The 27,739-nt window shown below is 38.3% G+C and overlaps 1 protein-coding gene across 2 annotated transcripts in view; it reads right to left on the minus strand.

The window, feature by feature from the left end:
- LYST (lysosomal trafficking regulator) overlaps positions 1–27,739 on the minus strand; it is a 129,398-nt gene that overhangs the window by 69,124 nt on the left and 32,535 nt on the right. For both annotated transcript variants that reach the window (XM_077813449.1, XM_077813446.1), the window contains exons 13-25: positions 25,851–26,024; positions 24,446–24,603; positions 24,017–24,207; positions 21,815–22,060; positions 19,733–19,906; positions 17,903–18,052; positions 17,021–17,158; positions 13,926–14,124; positions 9,996–10,127; positions 6,778–7,405; positions 5,209–5,386; positions 3,621–3,790; positions 1,735–1,965 (exon numbers count right to left, since the gene is read on the minus strand). In XM_077813449.1, the coding sequence (XP_077669575.1) occupies positions 1,735–1,965; positions 3,621–3,790; positions 5,209–5,386; positions 6,778–7,405; positions 9,996–10,127; positions 13,926–14,124; positions 17,021–17,158; positions 17,903–18,052; positions 19,733–19,906; positions 21,815–22,060; positions 24,017–24,207; positions 24,446–24,603; positions 25,851–26,024 (2,769 nt within the window). The remainder of the gene's footprint in view (positions 1–1,734; positions 1,966–3,620; positions 3,791–5,208; positions 5,387–6,777; positions 7,406–9,995; positions 10,128–13,925; positions 14,125–17,020; positions 17,159–17,902; positions 18,053–19,732; positions 19,907–21,814; positions 22,061–24,016; positions 24,208–24,445; positions 24,604–25,850; positions 26,025–27,739) is intronic.

Consider the following 27,739-nt stretch of genomic DNA (forward strand, 5'->3'; position numbering starts at 1 on the left):
GGGCAGGGAATGGGATGAGCCGCAGAGCAGCCAGTCAAACCAAATTCCTTCTCCACTCTACAATAAGTCAGATCCAATATGGAGAAAATGAGAGGCCAGGAGGATTCTTGAACATTTTTCCTCCTTCCAGTTTTGCATTTGAACTGTCCAATTTTTAAATGTTCAAACATTGGTTCATTTCAAAATAGAAAATTTTCAAATACAAAGACTCCCAAAAACTCTCAGACACTACTACAACTTGTACATTTGTTTTATTGGAAGATATATAAAATCATGAGTGGTGTGGAGAAAGTGAAGAAGGAAAAGTTATTGAATTGTTCCCATAATATAAGAACTAGGGGCCACCAAGTGAAATTAATGGGCAGCAGGTTTAAAACAAATAAAAGGAAGTTCTTCACACAACACACAGTCAACCTGTGGAACTCCTTGCCTGAGGAGGTTGTGAAGGCTAGGACTATAACAGGCTTTAAAAGAGAACTAGATAAATTCATGAAGGTTAAGTCCATTAATGGCTATCAGCCAGGATGGGTAAGGATTGGTGTCCCTAGCCTCTGTTTGTCAAAGGGTGGAGATGGACGGCAGGAGAGAGATTACTTGATTATTACCCGTTAGGTTCACTCCTTCTGGGGCACCTGGCATTGGCCACTGTCGGCAGACAAGATACTGGGCTGGATGGACCTTTATAGTCTGACCCAGTATGGCCATTCTTATGTTCTTAGATTAGCTATTTAACTCATTTAATCCAACAAATTTGTTAGCTATAATTTACAGATGAATTGCATAATGGAAATGTTAGACAATAATACACAGTGAAAGTTAACGAGGTTTTAAGTACCACCATGATGAATGAGACAGATTTTAAGACTAAATTTACTTTAAGACTAAAGTAGCATTATCCATTGAGCCAAATGTACAACTATTGCTCACCAGGAGACAACTGCTGTGGGTACAAATTAAAGTACAATATCTAATTTCTTCAACTGAATTTAAGACTGCAAAATGTCTATTACAAAAATGTATGACTAGAGCTGTAATAATAGATACTTTGTACTAGATTTCTGTACAAAAAGTCAATTATCTACTATTAATTATATCTAAATTAATGTCACAAAAGAGTCCATAAAATCTGTAAGTTATGGTCTGATAAAGCAATTATGCATATGCTTAAATTTAAACCATGTGAATAATGCCACCCCTATTCAACAAGGAACTTAGGCACACGCCTAAATCCCACTCAGTCAATGGAATTTAAACACTTGCTCCCTCCCCTCAAATTAATAAGAGTCATTGCCATGGTAACTGGACAAAACACTTTTTTGCTAGGTAAGTTTTCAAAAGGAGTGCTTGAAAGATGTGGTAACTAATGAAAAACCGACATTTCTTGCTTTAACAAGTTCTCAAAAGGACCAATGAGATTTTACAAGAGTTTCCAAAATTAGACCCACACACACAAAAGTATGAGACATTTCTTCTCAAAAAGAAGGAAGAAAAAAAAATGATGAGCACACACAGAGCTATCAAAAAGAAGTGCCTCTTAAGCATAAGTAAAGCAAGGCAAGGCACACTGGGCCTGATTCTCATTTTCATTTCAGAATCATACCCAATTTGTTGTGTTGTTTAAACTGGACACTAAAAAAAATAATTAGAAGCATATATATGCTTAAAATAATCTAGTGTAAACTTGTAAATTGTTTTTAGAGTGAATCTGAAATATTCAGGTAATGCAACACTTACTTTGTTTCTATACCATTAAGGGCTGCTAAAGTATTACACAGCACATATAGCAAACCATTATCAAGCAGCATATCTGCCATTTTAGAGCAGGAATTTATGATTTGTAGCAGAAGGCAGAAGGAATTATGCAGCAGTACGTTGTCATAGAGAGAATTCTCTATAAGTCCCAGAACAGGAATGACACACCATTTTTGAAAAAGTCCAGCATTTTTTACATCTTCCATGTCAAACCTATTAAAATAGAAACAAATAGGAATTCATCATCTGTCTGTAAAATAATCATCACAGTATGCACAACTGAATTTTCTAGATTATGAATACTAAGGAGAGTCTATGCTAACTGTTATGTACTGACCAGGGGATGGGAGTGATTTCCATGGCATCTCATTTCATGTCAGTGGCAATGCTTATCTAATCTGTTAATGGTAATAAGAATTACAAAAAATGCTTGCAAGGCTTACAGGGAAATGAGACCCCTAAAAGAGATATTAATGTAGTTTTCATAAACTACAAATAGGTTTACACTACACATTTCATAAATAGAAAAATCTGACTGTCAGCTTTTACTAAAAGCCAGTGGCACAAAAGTTCTCTCGTGACTCATTCTATTTCTCGTAATAAAATATTGCAACTGGCAGTGCCACTGTCATGAAATGAGGTATGGGTTTGCTGCAATAAAATAATCTACTGTTCAAGAGGAGGCTTTGATATACTGTATTCATTACTGCTGAAACTAATTAAAATCAAGGATGAATACCTTTTGTTCATTTCAACTCCAGAAGCCATAACCAGAACTACAGTCCTTGCATTAGGACTTTCTATCACATAATGGAAAAGGAATTAAAAATATATCGTTGTACCACTCTATTACTAATATATTCTGAAGTAAGCATCATAACAGATTCCTAAAAGGCTAAGTCTCATCCCCATCCACCTCAGTCCTTTCTGAGGAGATGTCTGCTTTTCTTCGTGGGGCTGGTAGGACATCTGGCAGGTTCAAAGCTTTCTATTAGCATGAATAGTTACCTTCTGGTATATGTAGGAAATAATCTGTGGGTACTGATCTCGCACTATAGTAGGCAACTAAAGCAAGAGCTTTTTCCTGATTGGGCAGACTGTGGGCCTTTGGCTATACCTGGATGTTGACTCTCCATTCTGTATTGTTAGATCTCTACAGTGCCAAACAGAAGGGTCTGACTAGCCATATATTCAGAGAAAAATTACTTCCCACCACTTTGGCGGAATAGGCTGCTTAAAGTGAGATTTTCTCTTTCCTAAATCCTTCTGTGGGATTCCTCCTCTTTGTGGTACAAGGATGTAGTACAAATTATGGAGATGATACTAAAGGAAACCTAGAGATTTTGATTTAGTTGCAGATTATGGTAGCAGTTGGCACAGAATTTTTTTTCTAGCTAGTTGTCACAATTTTGTAGGTAGGGTCTACAGTGGTGATTGAGTTATTAATATTGCCCAGTGTCTCATATGGGCTCTGACTGGAGAATGGCAAGGGCAAAACAGACTATGATGAGTTCAAAGGATGTAGAGAGGCCTCAATATTGAACAAGGATATGGGACTCCCTCTCTTCATGAAAGGTCAAGTGAAAGTGCACCATGTTCTGGTTGTTCAGTGGGCGTGGATGTGCCATTTTGCATGAGGACTGCAGAGTAATGTAATTAAGGGAAAACTGAGAAACTGAGTTTTTAGAGTTCCAATAAACTTGCAATCAGAAACATTTTTGGTGAGGAAGTGTTTATAAGGCTGTCTGCTGTTGAAAACATGGTGGGACTTAAATGCAATTATATCCTTGCCATCAGCAGACAACTCAATATCGTTGTTTGAACTAAAACAGTGCATCTTCTGAATGCTGAAGAAAAGCAATACTTACTCTTCATCAAGACCAACAGATCGACCAATGAGCATTTCCAAAAAGCACTCCAAAAGTTCCTGAGTTCCTTGGTGAAGATACAACTGGTTGGCTAACAAGGAGAAGCCACGATTTTTTAAGAATTTCTCCTTTTGTTCCCTGGTTGCTCTGTTGAAATATGCATCCAACAACTAGAAAGAAATGCACAATTTTGATTCAAGATGAAATATTTTTATGTATCATTTCCTTGGAAGTTTAAATATTCTTGTTTGCAACATGTTCCATTCAGAAAGGAAGAGTTAAAATGCTTTAAGATTTTTCAGATTCCAAATTAAGTGACAAATTCTTTCCTTTGATTTTGTTTGAAATTTCCATTGACCTCAATCCATCCAAGAGAAGAAGATTATATATAAAAAACATCTAGAATTATAGAATCATAGGACTGGAAGGGAACTTGAGAGGTCATCTAGTCTAGTCCCCTGCACTCATGGCAGGACTAAGTATTATCTAGACCATCCCTGACAGGTGTTTGTCTAACCTGCTCTTAAAAATCTCCAGTGACGGAGATTCCACAGCCTTCCTAGACAATTTATTCCAGTGCTTAACCACCCTGACAGTTAGGAAGTTTTTCCTAACGTCCAGCCTAAACCTCCTTTGCTGCAATTTAAGCCCATGGCTTCTTGTCCTATCCTCAGAGGTTAAGAAGAACAATTCTTCCTCCTCCTCGTAACAACCTTTTATGTACTTGAAACTGTTATGTCCCCTCTCATTCTTCTCTTTTCCAGACTAAACAAACCCAGTTGTTTCAGTCTTCACTCATAGGTTATATTTTATTTTTTATATATATTACACCTAGAATAAGGATTATATTTATTTATATGAAAAATTGAACAAAAAAGTTTATTAAAAATCTATTTTACGTTTTATCTAAATTGTTACTGATTGGTGACTTAAGTGGTTTTATTTTTTATCTATCCATCCACCTTTAACTAAACTTTTGAAGTTCTTCTTCAAACTACAAGCCAAAGCTACTCCGTAGTCCCTGCCTCAAGAGCAAAATTCTCCATTGCAAACTGTTTTCCTCTTCATAAAATAGAAAAAACCACTCTGACAAAATCGAGATAAAACCCATAGTCCGTTTAAGTTAATACCCAGGCAAGAGTCACACTGACTGCAATGGAAACTCTGCCTTGAGGAAGGATTTCAGGACTAAGCAAACACTAGAGGAAATAATTTTTGTATGATGCACTACCCCTACTGAAGGATGATCATTTATTTTCTTATCATGTCACTCCAATTTTTAAGCGCTATTTGCTCCCATCATAGGATTTGATTTCTTTGATCTCTAACTTAAATTGTAGAATTTATATAACTATCAATTGAAAAGATACTTTTTATGAAGAAATTCTCAAACAGCTAGATATAATCAACTCAGTTTTAAAAAGGCTTTGTGGGGATAAGACTAGGGGAATATAATAAAGAAGTCAATCTTATTTTTGCTAACAATCTGCATATAAATAACATTTTAGATCGAACTTTGAATATATTCAAGTGAGCTAGTTTATATCTTTATCTGAGTTGCAAACATTTAGACTGTATATACTCCTACTTTAATGACTCCTTGTTGTATGAGAGGAGATGGATGGTTCACAAGAACGATAAGAGTGTCAGGCTGAATAAGTTTGTCTATCACATCTTCTAGCATGATATCTGGCAGGATTAAAAGAACTCCACGTAAGAGGTCATACAATCCACAGCATATAAGCACAAGGCAATCTTCTGTGGATCTGAAAACAAATAGGAAAATATGCTATTACTATATTGAATTTCCTATAAACCATAGGAGTGTATAAATACCATTAGAGGCTACCTGCAGGGGGAAAATGACCACACTGCACCTTTAAGTGCACAGGGGGCAAAGGGTGTTGTTCAGCTTACTGAGGGAGAAGGAACAGTGCTTTACAGGGGGGTGGGAGAGGCTCAAAAGCTGCTTCAAAAGGGGGAGTGGGTCAGCATGGTGATGCTGATTTATCCCCTGGGACTGGAAGGACTGAGCGGTTGAAAAAGGGGCAAACCTGGGCATGAGAGGCCTCTTTTTCCAAGAGCAGATGAAGCTGCTCCTTTTTAGGGAGCTGGGAAGGAATTTTTTCCTCACCACCAGATTGGCTTAGGTGGAGTGGAGGGGTTTTCGGCTTCCCCAGAGCTTTCACCACAGTGGGTTTGGGGGTGGGGGCTTTGTTATGCTGAGTGAATGTCAGAAATTATGTAAGTGTGGGGCAGATGTTCAGCGCAGGTACTCCATAGGGAGGATGTATAGTGACTAGATAAATGGCTTGGTAAAGGACTTAAAAGGGAAGTGTTGGTTAAAGGAGAGGAATGGGGAGGCTTGGGGCTCCTATGACTGGTCTCGCAGGGAGCCAACCTCCTTTTGTTTTAGCCCACCTTAGCCCTCCTTTGAGGTCCCAGCAATGGGTTGGGTGGGGAACCTGGATGGAAAAAAGAGGGGGGCTGGCAGAGCTGCCCTGGGTAGATATTGAAAGAACATGAGGATACCTGCACTGTACATGTTTATCTGCTGGGTAGTCCCAGACATCTAATAATAAAGTTGTGGCATGATTAAAACCACAGCAAGCGTCTCCAGTCGTCCTTTCAGTATAGCTAGACAAAGGTCAGACTAATGACAGTGTGACAAAGGTATTTGCCCAAACTCTTCCCGATGCTCTCCTCTTCTTCCTTTTTTAGGGCTTAATTCTTGACTGCAGTCAGTAGAGGGCAACATGAGCAGAGTTATTTGTATCACAGTAGTGTCCAAAAGGTTTCAGTCAAGTTCAGGGCCCCCCTGTGCTAGGCATCATATAAAACAGTTAACCCTTCAAGGCAGGGATTAGCTAAATAATGTGGAATTTGAAACAAAAGCAATTTTCTAGCACACTACTAGTTTAATGAATATATTCGCAAGTTTTTGCTACAGATGCGACACTAAATTTCAGACTTATTAGCTTTTTTTTTTTTTTTTTTTTTTAAACAAAGTATGTTGTCCTGAGCAAGAACCACAAAATATTTGTCAAGTCAAGGAGAAATTATTCTATATGCTGTGGCAGAAGTTACTGTACTATTAGAATTATTTCTGGAATGTTGAGGTATTGTAATGTTTCTTTAAAAAAAAGAGCGTGCATACCTATAATCAGGTCTTTCAGATCTTTTAAAGGTCTGTTCACTAACTGAAGAGAAGGTAAGACTTTCCCATTCTTCAGGAAGTGCACTCCTATCTGTGAGGGTTGGCCAGCAAGCAACGGAGGATGATCCACTATGAGCAGAAAACGCTAGACCCAAGCCTGCAAAATTATTTTGACTTCTCTGAAATGAAGACAGCCCCTTCAGATTGTCAGGACGGCGAAACAATGATTCAACTGCAGCACCATCCTCATTACTTTTCAGTTCTGCATTTAGCTCTTTGTTCTCAGATAATTCTAGTTCTTCTTTTGAAATGTCAACCAATGCTTCAGCAGATGTTAACTCCGAGTCACAAACTGTTTTTGCAGACTCACAGCTGCTGACACAGAGTTCCTCCTGTACCCTTTTTAATGTTTCAGAGTTTTCCACAAAAAGATTTTTTTCCTGTGGATCAACAGAGTCACTCTCCCCAACTTCCTGCAAGTCATCAATGCTTCTACCCAAGCTCCCAGGTAGGTTTTTTGGATGCACTTGTGGTGAGGAGGTAGGAGATGCTGGTAGGCTTTTGCAACGCCGTTCAGGTGCCTGAGTGTGCGTTATCTGTGGTACACTAATCTTGGAAATAATGTTTCCTGGGGAAGAGAACACAAAATACTGTTAGCATCTATTTTGTATTAGAAATGTTAATGTTCTGTTTCACCACCAACTAATATATCCACAAAATGCACCAAGTAATGTGCCTTTTGGCTTATTATACTGACAATCACAGTTTTCTCCCTGCCCCAAACATTAAATCAACTATGAACAGATACCACATTCATTTGGCATAACAAGCCATAAAGTTTGCTCAACTATTGAGACATTTGATTTCAAAGACAAAATATTCAGTTTACATGAGTTACAGCATATGGCAATAAAATAATATATATACACAAGTTAATTCTCACAAAGCAGAATGATATTTTTTGGGCCCTCCTGATTTTGTTTTGATTTAAAGATTTCACCACTTAAATAGCAGATTCTAGAAGGTATGTTCTGTTATGTCTCATCCCTTCAGTTAAGTCAGTTGGCAATAACACCCTGAACATATAAATGACTAAAGCTCTATATAATAAATAATGCCCTAAAAGATTAAGTGTTTGAATATGGCCAAATGTTGAATAAGTAAAGTTGTGTATATAGATCACTAGTGTTTAAAGGCGCAGCTCTGATCTCAGAGGCACAAACATGCAGCATCTAAAACTGGATTAGCCAGTCTACTTTTACTGAATGATAAATGTAAACTAAAGATAAATATTGCATCTTCAACTACTTCTGTATACTAACTCTCAGTTCATCTAAATTTGTCTTATTCCGGATATTTTATTCTGTCTCCTCTTTGGAGCGTGTGAGCCTTCTTTCCACTCTGTATTCACAGAAAAACAATTTTTAAAAAGTAGAACTTAAGCATTTGAAGGACTATCAGCAACTATTGCACAAAAATATGGTTGTGCTAGGACACTACAGTCTTCATGAAAGGATTTTAGATCTGAGTATCTAATGCAATATTTCTAAAATCAAAAGTGATGCAATTTGACCAAAAAGGTTTTAGAATGATAGCTAATACTTCTGTCCGAAGTCAGTATATCAGGAATGCATTCCTAAGCACTGTCTGACACTTGCTGAAATAATAGAAACATATGAACCCCCTCCAGTAGTCAGTACAGAGCTGGTTGCTTGGGTGGTTTTACATGTCTTGCAGCTAAGTCAAAGATGCAAATGTAAGTGTGCAGCTCTCAGGAGCATCACATATTTTTGCAACAATCTGAGGAAGACCTGGCTATAACATTCATCTGTGATAGATGAATGGATAAACATTCTTTATTTAAAAAGAAATAATTTGTACTGAACTATAATTTATAATTGGTTTAGGACCTCATGTAAGAGAACGTATAATGAGTGGTATTCATGCAAAAAAAACTTATGAGGAGATTGCAACATTTCATGGCATGGCTCTAAGCGAAGTGAAAAGCATATCACTTTTTTTTTTGGGGGGGGGGGGGTCAAGCCTCAATCTAGCAGGTACATAACATTTGAAGAGCTAACGTGTAATATGCTTTTCACAAGGAAGAACTGCTTCAACATTAACTGCAAAACGTATTATATTGGTCAGGTATGTGGTACTGTTGGGTTTTATATAATTGAAATTGCAACAGTCGCAAACAGGAAGTGAGAAATGGAAGCAAATCAAGTCTATCCTGTAGATGTTGGCTAAATGGAAGCAAATCACATCTATTTTGTAGATGTTTGAATCCTGCAGTTTTAGCCAACAATTATACCTCATTGTGGATGTACATTAACTTCATAGTTAAGGCTGCACTGATAGTTCCATTGCCAGACTTTTTTTTGACCCAGCTTAAAATTTTGATCCAGGGATGATATTTGTTTGAAAATGTGTGTAATATACATTGAAAGACTACTTTTTTAAAATTCCAGAAGTCTAAAGCACTTTTCCCATACTGGTTAATAAAAGTGGGCACTTAATTTTTTGCTGGAATGACTTATGATTTGTTGGAAAGTGTGAAAATTACTAATTTGTACTTTATGCTAAAATGTTGCCTTGAAATCACAACAGTAGAAGATGATATTTTGGGACGTGGGTGGGGGTGGAGGAAGAGGGGGGTGTTAATTTGCCCCAGCAATCTCCTTTGCATAACTATAGTATGTTTAGCACTCATACATGGAGAATGAAATCTCACTGACTACAAACTTTTTACATTTTAAAGCTCAACTGGAATATAGTGTACTGTAATAAAAAACCCTGACAATTCTCTCTCAGGCAAGTAACTTGCTGGTCATCTAAGTCACACAATTTGGGATATACCTGGAATATTTTGCTCCTTATAGGTTTTCCTACTTTATCTTTATCCTACTTTCTATAAAGTGTATTATTGTACTCACTGCACAATCAAACGCTGATTTTCTATTTTATACTAAACTAAAAATGGCCAAAATCATCATTTCTCATCATGCTCAAGTTATAAAATACTGATACAGTCTTTGTTATTTTGCACCAATGGACTGAATTTAAGCAGATTTTGCCACCACTCAAAATCTGCTTAAATTCAGTCCATTGGTGCAAAATAACAAAGACTGTTGCAAACTTTTCCCTTGCTTCATTGCCAAACCCAGAAATTGAGCATATGCTTTCCTAGCAGCAGGTATGCAATATAAATACTTTACCTCCCAGTGGTGAAGCAGTAAATCCAGCTGGACTTGCAGTTAAATGTGTAGGACTGTCAATTGATTTTCCACCAATGCTAGAATTTCTCAGGTACTTGATCGATTGGACCTTTTCCTGGAAAATTTTGCCATCTAGAAAAAAAAGGGGGTGGGAGGAACAATGACTTAACTCTATGCAAGTTTTTTTCTTGGTGAATTAAAAAAAAAACAAAACAAAACAAAAAAAACCCATAGAAAACAAGTCAAAGTTAAGATTCAAAACATATCACTGCAAGGTTTAATGAGCCAAGCACTTTCCTTCCACATTTAAGAAACACATTAGAGAATGAAAGAATTCTACTTTTGTTCAGTATAGTGGTGTTATACTTCGCACTACGAGAATTTTTGAACCATTCCTCTCAGTGATTATATTCTGAAATGGTTCCCAAAATTATACATTTAAAAATAGCATTTCCAAGCTAACTGTTAGTAGCCATCTTGTTGAAAATTTTGTGACATCAAATAATGACACCCCTCCCTAATTCTCTTCCCCCACAAAAAAATTAGTTCCTGTATCAGATGAGCCAAGCCTCAGACAATCAGAAGTGGGCTCTAATTCTGTGCTAATAACGTTGTACATGGAGTCATATTGGAGTGCAAATGCCAACAACTGCACACCATTCAAGTAGAGAGCCAATTACCCAAACTGAACATGCAAAGCAAATGCATCTGCAAAAGTAGAGTATGGTCTGAAAATTTGGCTCAGCGCATTTAATATTTCCACCACAAAGGGTTTCACTATTTTCAAAACTACCTATCTACAATGTCAACAAGATAGATACTGGCAAAAAGCTTGGGAATGCCAACTTTAACGAGAATAAAATCTATAAAATGTATTTTGCACTACATAGATGTAAAAAATGCTTCTTTACAGAAAAAGATTTTAGAAGCCTGTACCCATTTTGTTCAGTACAGTAATGATTTACTACCACAGACTACAGGCCTGTTCTGGATTACAAATTTCCTAACTTCACCCACTTTCAAACACTTGTGTTCATTTTCTCTAACTGAGTGCTGCCAGGAGATCACTGTATGTCTTCCACTGGTAGCTCAGAAGGATACTTGATGACAGTAACCTTGAGCAAAAGGAACCTTATGTGGTTAGTTGCAATTTGAAGGATCTCCCTCTTTCCTCTCTCCTGCCTCATCTCTGAGGGATCCTCTGACTGGATCCCTTCCAGCCTTAGCTGTCCACTCTGTCTTCCCTAAATATGAATTTTACATCACTGTCAACCAATCTCATTAAAAATTATTGAAGCTCAAAATAATGTATTTAAAATGGATTAAAATTCTAATATAGTTTGTTTTAAGTACAATAGAATCCTCTTAATTTGCAAATCTTGTTGGAACTAATGAACGAGTTAAACAATTGTCCAAATTATCCAAGTTAGCATGATGTACAGAACATTGCACGTGAATGATTTATAATAGTTTTCATTGGCTGCTTTAAAATGAAGTATTGTTAAGTTATGTAATATGCCTAAGAACTACAAATACTGTAAAACTGATGTACAAGGAGACATAAAACCAAACTGCCTGAAGTTAAGTCCCATACTTTGGGATTGCTAGCAAAACCACAAGTCATATCTGGAAAAGGGTTACTTACAAATTACAGAAGACAGTTTGCATGGAGCTACACAATCAAGAATTGTGCCCCTTGGGGCACCTTTCTAAGTATCAATGTATTTGGGAGGGTGCATGCACAACCCACTTGAGGCACTGAACACTGATGCCTGAGGATGGAGGAGTGACCTCTACCCTAACTGCTTATTAGTTCATTTGATTCATTTAAGAATTCTTTAAAAAAAGACTAAGATAGGGAAGGGGCTTGGAGCTATACACGTGTTCTTCTGAAGGAGCTACAATTAGTGACAAGAAACACTTTTCCTCTGAGAATTGCCTACATAAATTCACAATACTGGGAGTCTAACAAGCAGTAACAATCATCCAAGGAGAAGAGCCCAAGGAGAACTAGTTAGAGACGGCAGGAATGCTCTCCCAAATTGGCATTTAGATCTAGCTGCATAGTCAAGCAAGTATTGCTGTATGAATTTATTGACACCTCAAAATAGCAGCTCTGAAATACTTTTAACATGTTCACAAAGCCATATTATGAAAGCCATTTTTGATCCCATAGAATGTGCTCTAAAGCCCTCAGGTACTTAGACGTGCAATATCATAACAAGTTTGCCTAAGAGTTACTTAAAAGCTAGAGGATTTCCCCCTTGAATTGGTCTCCATAAACTGCAGTTGCATTTAGGGCAGTGGTTATCAACCTGGGGTCTGTAGACTATGTCTAAGGGGTCCGCAGAAGATTGTCACTAGCATAGAACCCTGTGGGTCTGCAGATTATGTCTAAGATTTCAAAAGGGGTCCACGCCTCCAAAAATTTTTAAGAGTCTGCAAATGAAAAAGGTTGAAAACCACTGATTTAGGGTATTCACGGATAGATTTTCACATTGGATCTATGTAACCTAGCCTCCCCTTATAAGCTAATTTGGGGAAGTGGTAAACAGAGTATGTCTAACCTTGGATCTGGAGGTGTAATCTGCAGCTTGAAGAGGCACCTTATGCTAACTTGAATAAAGCTTGCACACTAAAAATAGAAATGCAGCTGCTGCAGCATAAGAACTGGGAGGGGCTGGCTGCCTCAAGTACATACCTGTCCAAGACACTACGAACATGCTAGGGTAGCAAGCCCCTATCACCACTTGCACTGCCAAAGCTACATTTCTGCTTTTAGAGTGCTAGTTCAATCAGAGCTGGAAAGTACACCTTCAGATTGAAATGAAGACATACCATAAAATTAGTTTAGGTGGAACTTCAAGAGACCTTTCAGCTAGAGGTAAAACCACCGTATCTATATAGAACACTGAAGAGAAGGTACAAGCTAGCCCTTTCAAAAAACTCTCAACAGTAGGATGATTGAATATGAAGAACCCTGTAGGGTAAACTAATGGGGTTGCCTGAAAATCCTGTCGGAAATTAGTGTCCCTAAAGCAGATCTACTTCCCAATGGACAGTGCCATCTAGGTTACAAGCCTGCATACAATCCAATGTGGTGGATCTGTACAGGCGGTTCTCAAAGGAGATGTACTGTTAACATGTTGCAGACAACCCCATGTTGTGTTAATTTAAAGGAACAAGGTCAGTTTTCCATTATTTCCAGCCAAAATGCATGGAACTCAACTGTTCTCTACAAACTATTTATGAAGTATTACTTAACATGATTTTAGTTATGTGAAAATGGCTGGCCAAGCTCTTTTGCTTTATTACCTACTGTTGCATAATCTGTAATTTTCAGTAAATTGGTACTGTGGTGCATTCACACATTCAGTATGTGTGATCCACAGAGAACCCTAATCTAGTCTTCCAAGTACAACTTCAGAGGTCAGGAACTGGAAGATTCTATAAGTGGTAGACTATTTGGCTTTGGGCAAGCCATTTACAAGTTAGTTTCCTCATCTGTAAGCCTGAGATAGTTTACTGACCTCAGAAGTGTTTACTTTTTAGAATTATTAATAGCTGTCAAACACTTCAAAGATGAAAAAGAAGTATAAAATACAGCTACTAATTATTTATATATATGGTCTTTTTGGGGGGGGGGGGGGGGGGTTTATAATGAATAACCCAACCAGGTATCATGCAAAATATGAGGTTCAACTAAAGAATCTTTTTTGATAGAAATCAAAGTAGTTATAATGTATCAGAAGAAATTTTGGTTGTAAGACTCAATTCAGTAGCTTTTGTAGAAATTACATGGTAGTGTACAGTACAGTCATTCACAGAACTGCTATTTATAAAATTAGCTGAGTTTTATTTTTAATCAATCAAATAGGTTGACATTTCATCTTATAGTCTATTTCTGGTTAAACAAAATATTGTATCTACCTATGTGCAGGGAAAAGTAGAAGTTGGTGGGATTGTGACAAACATATGTATTAGTGGGAGGGTGAACTGCTAAGAGGAAATTGAAGATCAATGTCAGTAATTCCAGGTCTGGGGGGGATCCAAGCACTTCTTCAATTATTTTCACAAATGATCTACAAACCTCCCGAGGCAGGGATGTAAGATGCCCTTCCTTTTGCTCCTGAAAGAGAAATGCACAGGTAAAATTTCCTGAATGCTCAGTTTGTCAATTTATTTCATCACTATACTCTTCCATACAATAGATACAGGAAAAAGTTTTAGTACACTTTACCGAACTTGGAAGAAGTTACTGTGTCCATTCAATATTACCTGCAACTAGCATGCCTGAAACACAACTGTAATACTAATAAATTACACAGGTACACTTTTTTAAAAAATGGAAGTTTGTTCCATGGAAGCACTTATACATAATCTGAAGTTGCAATGTTAATGACATCTATAGATCTAATAAAAATTAATAGATTTTGAAATATTAACTACAATTGTACAACTATTTAATTGAATAAAAAGACCTAAGGTTAGATTTACAAAAATCCCACTAGATGGAGTTAGGAGGCTAAACTATTTAGACACTTTTGTAAGTCTTAGTAGGCATCTAACTGCATCTTCTTTGGGCACCTAATTTTGTAAATCTGGCCCCTAATCTGCACTACGGACTAACTGCTTAGTAATGTTACTTGCATTACAACACAGAAGTGCTTGAAATTAGCAATTGCTATTTTTTCTCTGAACTCCTCTAGGGTTAAGTTTAAAAGGCAAATCCATTTACAATAATTTAGAGTCATAACACAAACAGAAGTGAGACTATTATTGCATAGGGCATTGGTTAGATCAAATTGTTAAGTGCTAACAACGTGTTCAGTGCTGTACAAGACAGACTAAGATGGTTCTGTACTGGGAAGCACAGCCTATGAGAGTCAGATGTAAAACAAAATTCATTAGAAGCAGATGGGGGTGAAAAAATGTCATTTTCTTCCCAGTCGCTTTAAGGATTAAGAGAGTTTGAGGTAATTCTCTCTAACAGGGGAGGAAGTGATGTGAATCAAAGATATTGAAAAGTATGTAAAGAAGTGTGAGCAGTGCCTTACATAATCGGCTTCAACTCGCGAACATGATCTAAGAAAAAAAAAAAAAAACTAGGAGGTTATGCACAGCTGCAACAGAAGTGACAACAGACACATGTTTCAGAGTAGCAGCCATGTTAGTCTGTATCCACAAAAAGAACAGGAGTGGATCTAATGAAGTGAGCGGTAGCTCACAAAAGCTTATGCTCAAATAAATTTGCTAGTCTCTAAGGTGCCACAAGTACTCCTTTTCTTTTAACAGACACATGAAATCACTAGGAAAAAGTGACTAAAGAAAGCAGTATAAAGAAGTATAAGGTAAATATTGGGCATGTGTTTTCGGAGAAGGTAATTAAGAAGAGTATGGTAAAGGAAAAATGGGATTAGATAAAATAGAACATCTGTAAGGAATAAGTCATCTAGCTTCATGTCATGTTCTAATTAATGCTCTTAAGAGGCATGCAACTATAGTTAAAAGAAAGGTACTCCTGTTTTGTGGCAATATTTGACTTCAGATTATGAAAACAAGTCAAGCCATTTAAAAAAATCCATATTTCTTTATTCAAATGGAATGAGAATCATAGCGGTATATTTTAAAGAGGTATATTATAGTCATACCCCTTCAAGGATATGCTATAATAATTTGTATCATTGTGTTTTCTTAGGAAATCATAAAAGTGACGGATGGTTATGCATTAAATAAAGTTTAAACCACCTTTTGAAAACTTATAAGGGCTGATTACAAAAACACTAGCCCTACCTGTGCTTTTCATTAACAGTGATTTGAGAGTAAAGCTAGACAGATATTCAGTATGGAAGATCTCATACATATTTGATATTACATAGAACAGTGTTTTTCAAACCATGGGTTGTGACCCACTACTGGGTCATGGCATGTAAGGCACTGGGTCGCATTGCTCTGGTCAGCACCACCAACCGGGACGTTAAAATTCCCATCGGCAGTGCTGCCCAGCTAAGACAGGGTAGTGGCTATCTTTTCCGACACTGCACCCTAAAGGCGGCCAGAAGTGGGTCCAGCTCCTAGGTCGGGGGGCTCTGCACCCCCCGGGCTCTGCACCCTGCTCCTGCCCCGAGCACTGGCTCCGCACTCCCATTGGCTGGAAACCAGTCAATGGGAACTGGGGGCGCGGTGCCTGCAGGCAAGAGTAGCGCACCTCTGCCTAGGAGCCAGACCTGCTGGTGGCCACTTCCAGGGTGTGGCATGGTCCATGGTGCCAGGACAGGTGGGAAGCCTGCTGCTGTACCACTGACTGGGAGCCACCAGAGACAAGTCCGCACCCCGACCCTGTGCCCCATTCCCCTGCCACAGCCCTGAGCCCCCCCAAACCTGGAACCCTTCCTGCACCCCAACCCCCTCACCCCCGGCTCCACCCCAGAACCTGCACCCCCAGCCAAGAGCACTGACCCCCTCCCCGCAACCCAACCCTCTGCTCTAGCCCAGAGCCCCCTCCCACACCCTGAACCCCTCATTCCCAGTGCCACCCCGCAGCCCTCACCCCAACCCTCTGCCCCAGCCCTGAGCCCCTCCCACAGCCCAAACCCCTCATCCCCAGCTCTGTTGGGTCACAGGCATCAACAATTTTCTTCAAGTGGATCCCCAGGAAAAAAAGTTTGAAAGCCACTGACATAGAAGGACCATCTTAGCATTCCAGTGGCAATGTTCTGGGGTATAGGAATCAGAGTCCACATCCCTTGCTCCTGAGGTTGGCAGGAATGGTGGCATTACACTCAGCCATTGGGGGTACTAGAGGATCTTGCATCAACCACCGATGACCTTTACAACTGATGTGTTCTGGTGAAAATACCACTACTTTATAATGCCTCCTAGAGGGTAAGAAGGGGGAAGGACTAATCTTTATGGGGACACTTAGAAAAGTAAAATTAAAAACATTGAAGAATGAGGTGCACTTTGTTTTTAGTTTAAACTGAATTATTTTCCAAGCACAAAATAATAGATAAGATTAAAAGTACCTGCAGAACCTGACATGTTAGCAGGAAGTGATGCACCACTCGAGCTTTCAACAGTTGTTTGATGTTAAACATCTGTTCGTGATGGTTAGCTCTGATAAGGATTTCCAGAGCTGCTAAAAGAGTTTCCCAAACACCTTGCTAAAAAAACAAAAACAAATAATAGTACAAAACAAGCAGCATCAAATATAGAACTGTTACTATCTCCCCATCTCTCTATTTTATAGGCTATGCTATCCTACTTTCAACAGATTAAGACGGTAATATGAAGCATTAACTGAATCAAGATGCTTTTTACCAGAGTTCGCATGCACAGAAGGAAGAGGAAAATTAAAATTTTCTTCCAAACTCTGACCTAGAAGAAGCATGTTAAGGGGCATAATTTAGTTTTTAATCCTTAAAATTTGAGATTCCTTTAACATCTATACCAAGTTCTGCAAAGTTAATGAAAAACATCAAAAAACTATCACTGTATGCAGTATTGTTGTAGCTGTATTAGTCCCAGAGTATTGGGGAGACAGGGTGGGTGAGGTTCTCTCTTTCAGGTCACCTGAAGAGCTTTATGTAAGCTTGAAAGCTTGTCTCTCTTGCCATTAGAAGCTGGTTGAATAAAAGATAACCTCACCACCCTTCTCTCTCTAAAAATGTATAACAAAATTGAAGGATTTGCTATTATACCCTTGCTATAACACTGAAAGCAATCATGAAGATCTGTGCTATATTTAGGTTTATTCTGGGTACAGACTATTTTGGTAGCTGTTCAAATCGCCAAACTAGTATGTAGAGAGCAATTTCAAACTAAGTAAGGATGATGACAAAAAGGAAGTACTGTACTTTTCTTAGATAGGAATCCATTTTATTTATCTGTATAAAGAAGGTAAATACCTGTGCTTTAGACCATATCTTCCAATCAAGCAGCAACTCTTCTAGCAATTTAATATCTTGTATTACTGCAATGGAATCTGCATCAAGCATGAATTGTCCGCTCTCATTTATATTAAGAATCTCATCACTGCAGCATCCTTCAAGAAGTGTCTTAAAACAGAAAAACAAAAAGGACTTGAGGTTTTGATTGGAGTACTGAAGACCACAATTACATCCATCCATATTTTAAGAAGAGTTGTTTCCAGGCCATCCTTATCTGCATCTTTTCTAGAATTATGATGCAACATAATAGGCAGCAGGTTTAAAAACAAACAAAAGGAGGTATTTCTTCACGCAGTGCACAGTCAACCTGTGGAACTCTTTGCCAGAGGATGCGGTGAAGGCCAAGACTATAACAGTGTTCTAAAAACAACTAGATAAATTTATGGAGGATAGATCCATCCATGGGTATTAGCCAACAAAAGCAGGGATGGTGTCCATAGCCTCTGTTTGCCAGATGCTGGGAGTAGGTGATGGGATGGATCACTTGATGATTACCTGTTCTGTTCATTCCCTCTGGGGCACCTGGCATTGGCCACTGTTGGAAGACAGGACACTGGACTAGATGAACCATTGGTCTGACCCAGTATGGCCGTTCTTATAGGTATACTTAATCCTGTGTCAGCACTGAATTAGAGGTGGACTAGACCTCCCAGTCTTACATTTCTAGGATTCTAGGAAATTTATAGAAACCCCTCATCTTTTTTTCCCCCTCTTAAAAAGGCATTTTAGTAATCAGAAAGCCCAGAGAGCTTTTTATGGCTTACCAGGCCTACTTTCCAGAAGTGATTAGTGAGTTTAGGTGCCCAATTTGATACACTTTAGGAGGGGCCTGATCCTCAGAAGATTGGTGTACAGCACTTTCTGAAAAATCAGGTCTCTCTTAGGTGTCTCAAATTGGCCATCCAAAGACTAATCACTTTTGAAAGCCTTAGCTGTAGACCAACTTCAGAAAACATGTCTACAGAATTTAAGGATTATAGTCTACCCTCTCAATAGGACAATGCACACATACATTATATGCCCATTTCAAATAAACATTCTCAAGCAAAAATGAAGCTCTGAAAGATTCAAAGGCAGTCATGGGGATGGTCTCTGCCAAAGGACACCTATTCCCGTGGTTCCCGGAGAACCCTGCAGTTTTCCTCCCAGGTATAACAAAATTTTTAAGTAATGTTCGTATCCATCAAATACTCTTGTCAGGAATTCTTATGCCTACAAAGTAGATCAAAAACATTTCCATCCTAGAGCAGGTTTTCCAAAAGAAATGCTACCAGGATTACTGGATTTATTAAATCTACATGTAAGGGATTACATAGATAAGAGTTTTTGCTTTCAAGATTTATTCAAACTCTTCCTCGCCTCTTCCCAAACCATCCTACAGCATCTACTGTGATAACATAAAGTGAACAGTGTCAGTTCAGTCCCCTCTGAAATAGTATTTTTAGCTTCCACTTCCGATTTAAGATTTCACCTGTAGGTTTCTAAAGTTGATCTTCTGTTTAGCTTGTCATCTTAAAATAACTTTGCCAAGTGGGGGACAATTATAGAAAATTATATTTGCAGTTGTTTCTTTCCCCTCAAACCCAAGTGGTTTCTGTAACATTCTCTCATTTCACCCATCCTCTCAGTTTCTGGATTGAGAGCAATTGTTCCTGCATTGGACAGGCTCCAAACCAAAAATCTGCATCCCAAGTAGGGCTTCAAATCTAGGACTAAGAGCATAGAGGATCTTCCAAACAACAATATAGTCCAAATTAAACTATACAAACATTTTTAACAGCACTATACCTTCAAAATGTGAAATCCAACAATACACTTGGGTTTGATCAACACCTGATGGATCATGGAATATCCATTACAGTTTTCCATCTCTTGTATTCTCTGTTGATTGTATTTTGTTAATGAGAGTATAACTTGTAGCGCTAAAGCTTGAGTCTCTTCACAGTTGCTGATATCAATAACCTAAAAATAAGCCAGTTTTAATAATTCAAGTGATAAACATCTTTGATAGATCTAGTGTAATGAACAGATTTATAGATATTCTATAGAAGGTATTAATTACATGACTCCAGGCTACAATTTGTCTTAAGGCTCAGTTAGGGTCTCATATCTATACAGAAATAATATTCCATTATTCTATCTAAAAACACAGGATCCCTAATGGAGTTAATGAAGATCTTCCAACAAGTCCAAGACCCATGACAAAGATGACTGGAGTGAAAAAAAGATGCTCCAAAAAATAAAACTAGAGCAGAAAAGTATAAACAGCTCCCTATCATTCTGGGAAATCACATGTGCAGCAGCTGCTCAGTGAGGGTGAGTATTTTATATAAACAGGAAGAGATGCTTCCTAAATGCTATAAAAGCACCTTCATTTATGGCTCCTGGAGATCTAGAACACAGCGGACTGCCTGTAACAATAGCAGTCTGCTCCAGTGTTAAAACTCTATTACACATAGCACAGAGGTAGAGGCAGCTGTGCTGCTGGATAAAGCTAGTAAACAGACAGTACAAGTATCGAAGCAGTAAACAATGGGAATGCAGTCCTGAACCCTATGACAGACAACCCATAACATTTGAATTAAGTCAGAGATGTATGAGAAGGAAGGCTCAACTGACTTTGTACACATTCAGATCCTACTCTGCTGTTGTGTACATGTAACAATGCTGCATTTACAACACCTGTGCTGTTTGACAGCTCTAAAATCATGCTGCAGTGGTGTGAACATTGTGTATGGTAGAATGTGTAGTTATGTAAAACTTAAGTAACATAGTAAAAATTAATAGGAATAACTTCCATTGCAGACTTTGCCTGAACACCAGAGAGCCTCATTCCCATACAAATTGATATGACTTATCAGTAAGATAATAATTTGATGGACTGTGCAAATGAGTCTTGGAATCACATTAATAAACTTTGGGAAACCAGACATTCCAAGTACAAGGACTCCACTTTAGCCCCTGTATCTGCTATGATCCAATATGTGGACAGACAAAAGATGCAAAAAAATCAACCTGCCTTGATTTGTTTCATTAAAAAAAAAAATTAAGATTAAGATTATCATTCTGAGTAAGGGATTTAGTTTTGATGAGACCTTTGTGTTAAACTATTTTTATTTAGAGCTTACCCCAAAAGTAAGCAAGCTCTATAAACTGCTTGTGCCCCTCCCCACACCCAGGATAGCATCCTTTAAGGTTTAAACACGTTTAGATTCATTAAATCTAATTTGCACCACTTTGTCAGATGTGCACAGTGCACAAAATAGGTGAATTTGGTCCCATACTTATTACATGCACTATAAACACACAAAGTCTTTGTGCTAAAAAAATAGAACTATGAATAGGTCCACTGTATTTCAAAACAAATTTTTTTTTTGGAACAGCAGTTTGTAACCAACACATGAATTCAAATATTTATATGTGAATAAGGATGGCTTTTGAAGAAACATAATGGCACAGGTTAATTAAAAGATTAAACAAAAGTTACGTTTTCATTATATAAAACTCCAAAATATTTTAAATGCAAGCCATATCTTGATATTTTAGAGGCTAATACCTCCATAAAGTCAGATGCAATGTACAATAACACAAATTAAAATAAAAAATATTGTAAGTATAATTTGCACAGGAACTTGCAGGATATAATCATGGGCTGTTACAACAGCTTCCTGTTTCTTTTAAGATGCACAATAACCACATTGCATTGGTTGGTTATGTTACAAACTACATTTTCCATAATGTCAAAAGCATAATTTTTAAAAAATAAGTGAATACTGCATTTCAAAATTCTAACAGGAGAGCTGAGTCTTAAAACCACAATAGATGTGTTAGACTGAGGGGGAAAATTTTAACAACGTTTAAAACTCTTACCCTAGCAAAGAGAAAGACAAATGCACCTGTTCCTCCAATCTCATGCAGTATGCCCTGAAGAGTTTTATATTCAACAGGCTGAAGCATTTTCAGGTGATGAGGATCCAATAAATTGCTCTGAACTTCTTTTGAACTGAAAGGTCTCTGAGAGGGCATAGTTTTCACTTGACTTTTCAGTCTAATAACTGGTTCATAGATGGTGTACTGAGCAGGGCAGCAAGTGGTATAGACAACAGCGAGACTTTCCTAAAACATACATTTAAAGAAAGTTCCAGTTTCTACTCAGTTCTTACTTTGCCTTAAAGAATACAGAATAAGCTTATGGCCTAGGAAATACAAAACAATAGCTTCAATAAACTTGTTTCTACTCCTCTCTCAAAATATCTAAATATACATTTGAGAGGCTGAGACACAATGTGGTTCCCAGGCTTTAGTCAGGATATTTGATTTCTGAAAACAGTCAGGTTTCAGAGTAGCAGCCGTGTTAGTCTGTATCCGCAAAAAGGAGTACTTGTGGCACCTCAGAGACTAACAAGTTTATTTGAGCATCAGCTTTCATGAGCTACACGTGAGCTGTAGCTCATGAAAGCTGATGCTCAAATAAATTTGTTAGTCTCTAAGGTGCCACAAGTACTCCTTTTCTGAAAGCAGTCACTATCTGAGATTTCCCCTCCACCTTTCCCCCAAAACTTTTAGAAATATTGTACATTTAAAAAAAATAAAAAAAGGTTATTTATTGGTGGAAGGGATAAACAAGCTTCACTTTTTTTTTTTTCAAATGGAAAAGGAAAATTTTAGCAGTGCCTCATAGTGAAGAATACAGGTGCTCCTTTAAATAAAAAGGTTTGCTATAACACAATTTTCACCTTCTACTCTTTGTTCTCCGGTCTTCTAATCTGCTCACATACCAACATCCTTAAGGATGATGCCTAATACACAGGAGACTACTTCAGAAGCCTCATTAGATGAGGTGAAAAGGTAATGAAATTAGAGCAAAATTCACCTTCTATCATAAAAGAAATAATTCACCCCTCAACTCTAGACAGGGCTAAAGAGTACAGAAGCAGCTTGCACGGGGTTAAAAAAACAGGCTACGGTTTCATTTGAAAAATTACTATTTTTTTCCCTCTGCAAGTCTTAAAAATCAACTCACTCATGGACAGACAACTATATTTCTCTGAACATTTTGCTATTTAAATGTTTAGGTCTTCCTTAACTGTGAAACAAAGTAAGGTAATAAAAGTTGTGTCACTCTGGTGCATTAGGCATTCCACCTACACCACTGTTCCATCTCCTCTCCCCTCCAGCCCATTTATAAGTCCCTCTAATACCTGTAAGCAGGGATGTGTGCAGGAATTTAAATTTGACTGTTTTTGGAGAGGCATGTTAAAAACACACACAAACAAAAGGTTCGCGTGAACACCCCCCCACCCATGCCTGGCACTCTTGGGACGCCTCTGGCGGGGACACCCAGCAGTGAGGAGATAGCAACACTCTGTGTCCCTGCAGCCCGGGGACAGAAGCAGCAGCAGGGCTGCTGGCTGCCAACTGTGCTCCTCCTCCCCCCCCCCCCTACAGTTGCTACTTCTCCTTCCCTGATGCTGGAGTCCCAGCCCTGCTGCCTGCTTTGCAGATCGCCCGCTGAGGTGAATCACGGGGTGGAGGCAGAGGCAACAAATGGGACTCCAGCATCAGGGAAGGAGAAGCAGTAGCTGTAGGGGTGAGCAGAGGAGGAGCTCAGCCAGCAGCCCTGCTGCTTCCTCCCTCCCCAGGCTGCAGGGACACATGGAGGTTTTTATGGAAGCCCATGCCCCTGCTTGTCCTCCCGTTGTGCATGCCTCTACCTGCAAGCTTCATGTTAACAATTAACAGAACAGCAAGTGAAGACAAAATAATCTTGATGAATGATGGAGGGGGCAAAAGTCATCTGCTACTTACTAACAAGGTGCCCAACTCAATGTCCATTGAAATCAATGGGAATCCTTTCCACTGAGTTCTCACTGAAATCAATCAGGCCTCAGGGAAAACTCCCATTTTTGGAGAGGAGAGGGCCTCAAATGAAAGAGCACAAAACAAACAGAACTACAAATAAAATCTCTTGTACAGACCAGCATTTCTGTGCCAATGTAATTTAAGGCCCCGATTTGTTAATGCACTGCTAAGAGTTTAAGACTCAGGCTTTAACTTGGACCAAAAACTTACAGTTAAAGGTCCAGTGTCCACTTCTTTCTTTTTCATAAAGAGTTCCTTAATTTGTTCACACTGTAGAATGTCTTTACTTATATATTTGGAGTAGTCAGTCATTGCTTTGCCATATTTACAAGGCATTATAGAGGTAAAGTCTGGCCCACAGGTGTATAAGTAGAATGCTTCCTCTGGACCAATCTTTGCACCTAAACAGAAAAATAAAAATCTAATTATCTATCTTCACACTGTTTACAATCATTCATATGCAAGCAACACTGAATTCAGGGATCTCTTTACTATTTAGTAGAGCCTTTATTTTTTATTGTAGTAAAATTGCATGTTAAAAAGTTTGTTTCGCTCATATTTACATGATCTTTACATTCAAAATATGCAAGTTAAATGGAAAGTTATATGTATATTTTTTTGCTTTAAATAGATAAGTACCATTAAAGAGAAGCAGATTTCCCAGATCCCATTTCCCAGCCAATTGTAGCAGTTCTTCTTGGGATGATGTGCAATGACCAACCATACAAAATGTTTTACTGCTGTCAGATAAACTTGTTTTTCTTGGTAGAGTGTAATCTAAACTGATCTCACGTTTCCTAAAATATAAATAAAAAAGCAGAGTTTAAATATTGCAAAGTTCTTGAAAAACCTACCTAAAATATTCAAAGTACAGTAAATTTGATTAACTTTCCAGGATTGTGTTCGTTTTTAATATTAAAAGATACACTGTCAAGATATAAAATTAAACATATTAGCCTCTTAGATTACTACAAAAGCTTTAAGAATATATTTATAATGCATTTAACCATTTATACTACTTACTGTTTGCATTTCACTCAGTTTAGATAGTGAACCTAGAGACTATTAGTTTCACTTCCTTGTCAATTATTAGCAAACTGCTGTTAAGGCTTGAGGGACACAACAGAATTATGAGGTGCATAGAATTAACTCCGCACCCTTGCCAAAAAAACCTCTCACTAAAGCAAACAGCAGTTGTACACAGACAACTAACTAGTTAATCTGAAATTGGATTTGTAATTCTAAATAATACTGTGCAACTGGTTTTAATATTTTAACACCGGAACGAAGATTTCCCAAGTCACTTGCCTGCTGAACAGATTCTAAAGAAATTTTTTTTTTTTTAAGGAAGGAAGGAATTCACAATTCTTTGCAGTATATCATATTTTAGAAGGCAGCATACCGACCACGTATTAATACTTCAAACACAGAATCTACACATCCTCCAGGATCTACACATTAAGAGCAGACGATAATTCTCTGACATTCAACGCTTTCCTTCTGCTCCTCCCTCTCCAGCTCATTCTCAAAAAAATGAGTGCCCTGTCCTCCCAACCCTCCCATAAACATGCCTTCCTTCTCAGCAAGGCACCAAAAACACAAACAACTCCTCTTTCCCTTCCACAGATCAACTGCCTTCTTTATGCTGGTTACCAGCTTGCGCCTTGGAAATGATACCGGCTACTAGCTCCACACAAGTACCCTTTCTGACCCCAGTCTTAATTCTTGTAGTGTCCTGCCTATTCTACTGGTTCCCGACCAGGAGGAGCAGAACCAGTACAAAGATCACAGTGAGGGTAATTGGTCATGTACGGGGCATGGGCCTTAGGCTGAATATGGACTCTGAAAGCAGATGAAAACTCACTATGCAAAATGACCCTCTTTTCCCACCCCAAGAATTAAGTCTCAACACTGTCCCCTCTATGAACCTTAGCTCAGTGACCTCTCTCTCTTCACCAGGAAAACCTTAAGGAATTAGTCTGTTTCCACTAGCTGGCTCCTTAAAGATTTAGTTACAGCTTGAATTTTCTGAAGTGTACTTTACCTCTGACCAGAGACCCATAGTGACAGTTCTCCGTGGATATTCTTCTTGCCTTCTGGCTGTTGCAAGTATGTTATTGCCAAATGCTGCCACTTGCCTATAAGGAAAATGTTCTCTGGTGATTCAGCCTGTGCTAGCAGGCCAGCTTTCATTTCATCATTTGGATCCATACACATACTATGAAAATAGCAAAGAAAGAAACAGGTAAAGAGAGTTATGGATATAAACTTTTATTTATATTTCTAAACCTTCATTTCTAACTGGGTCTAAGATCAGTTTTATTCTAAAATACTTTTTAACTTTCATTTAAAGAGAGAGTCCAACGGAGGGCAATGAAAATGATTAGGGGGCTGGGGCACATGACTTATGAGGAGAGGCTGAGGGAACTGTGGTTATTTAGTCTGCAGAAGAGAAGAGTGAGGGGGAATTTGATAGCAACCTTCAACTACCTGAAGGAGGGCTCTGAAGAGGATGGAGCTAGGCTGTTCCCAGTGGTGGCAGATGACCAAACAAGAAGCAATGGTCTCAAGTTGCAGTGGGGGAGGTCCAAGTTGGATATTAGGAAACACTATTTCACTAGAAGGGTGGTGAAGCACTGGAATGGGTTACATAGGGAGGTGGTAGAATCTCCATCCTTGAGGTTTTTAAGGCCCGGCTTGACAAAGCCCTGGCTGGGATGATTTAGTTGGTGTTGGTCCTGCTTTGAACAGGGGATTGGACTAGATGACCTCCTGAGGTCTCTTCCAACCTTCATATTATATGATTCTATTAAATTATAGACATTCTAAATATAGAGAGCTGTGATCTTGTGGGCTGAGCACCTAAGTATGAGTCAGGAACTCCTGAACTTGTAGCCTGGGGAAAGTCACTTACCTCCTCTCTGCCTGAATTTTCCTAGATATAAATTAAGAATAATACTCCCTTACTTCACTGGGGTGTTGTAAGGATTACTAAATTTAAAAAAGTTAATGAAGCACTTGGATACAACCTGTTCTAAAAGTCCATGGAATTGTCTCATTACCTACTTTATGGGAGTGTAAAATTATGTTTGTAGACAGCTTAAAAGATTAAACCCACTATACAAATGCTAAGTATTAAATCAGATCATGGGTTTTTCACCCATGGAATAGAAGCAATTTGAAAAAACAGCAGATATGATTGTTAAAAATGACTGATGCTGACTAATGCACTGTTTCAACTGATCAGGACTTTAAAATTTTGCCAGGAGACAATGCTCAGGGTAGTGGACAGCCTAAAACAATTAAAATTTCTGAAAATGTTATCTTACAAAGAACTGACTGAATGCTGAAATATTCATTAAAAATTCATTCTAAAAGATGTAATGCATACAGAATTAGTTGCAACATTTTTGCAACAGAAAAGAAAGATCATGCAAATAAAACCTGAGTAAATATTTATCACCAGAGCAGCTTAAATGAAGTTGCACTTTGTTACAGTACCAGCAACAGAAATATAAAGGAGACTACACCACAGATGTAGCATAAATAGACAGAACAACAGCACCACCACCTCAATTCTTAAATGTTAGTGGTAGCCTGTAAAATTTGGTGGTACTGGCATAGCACTTTACTTATATTTTCAGAAATGCAAATACCTTTCTTGGAAATCATTTCTATCTAGAGTCCCCTTTAAAAGCTACTTCATCCTTTAGAAAGTTTGAGGGCAAACCCACCATCAACACCCACTGCTTCTGCTACCATCCATATAAGGCTGTGTGAAACTGTCATAACTAAAAATGCATTTACATTTTTACAAAGCCAAACGAAAAACATGGCATAGGAAACACATACTTTTGTTTCCTATGAATGAACAGAGACAGTCACACCTCTAGGAACCAACCCTGCATTAGCAGGTAACCCAGTCATGGGGAG

This window comes from Eretmochelys imbricata, chromosome 3 (genome assembly GCF_965152235.1).
Source record: "Eretmochelys imbricata isolate rEreImb1 chromosome 3, rEreImb1.hap1, whole genome shotgun sequence".
NCBI lineage: Eukaryota > Metazoa > Chordata > Testudines > Cheloniidae > Eretmochelys > Eretmochelys imbricata.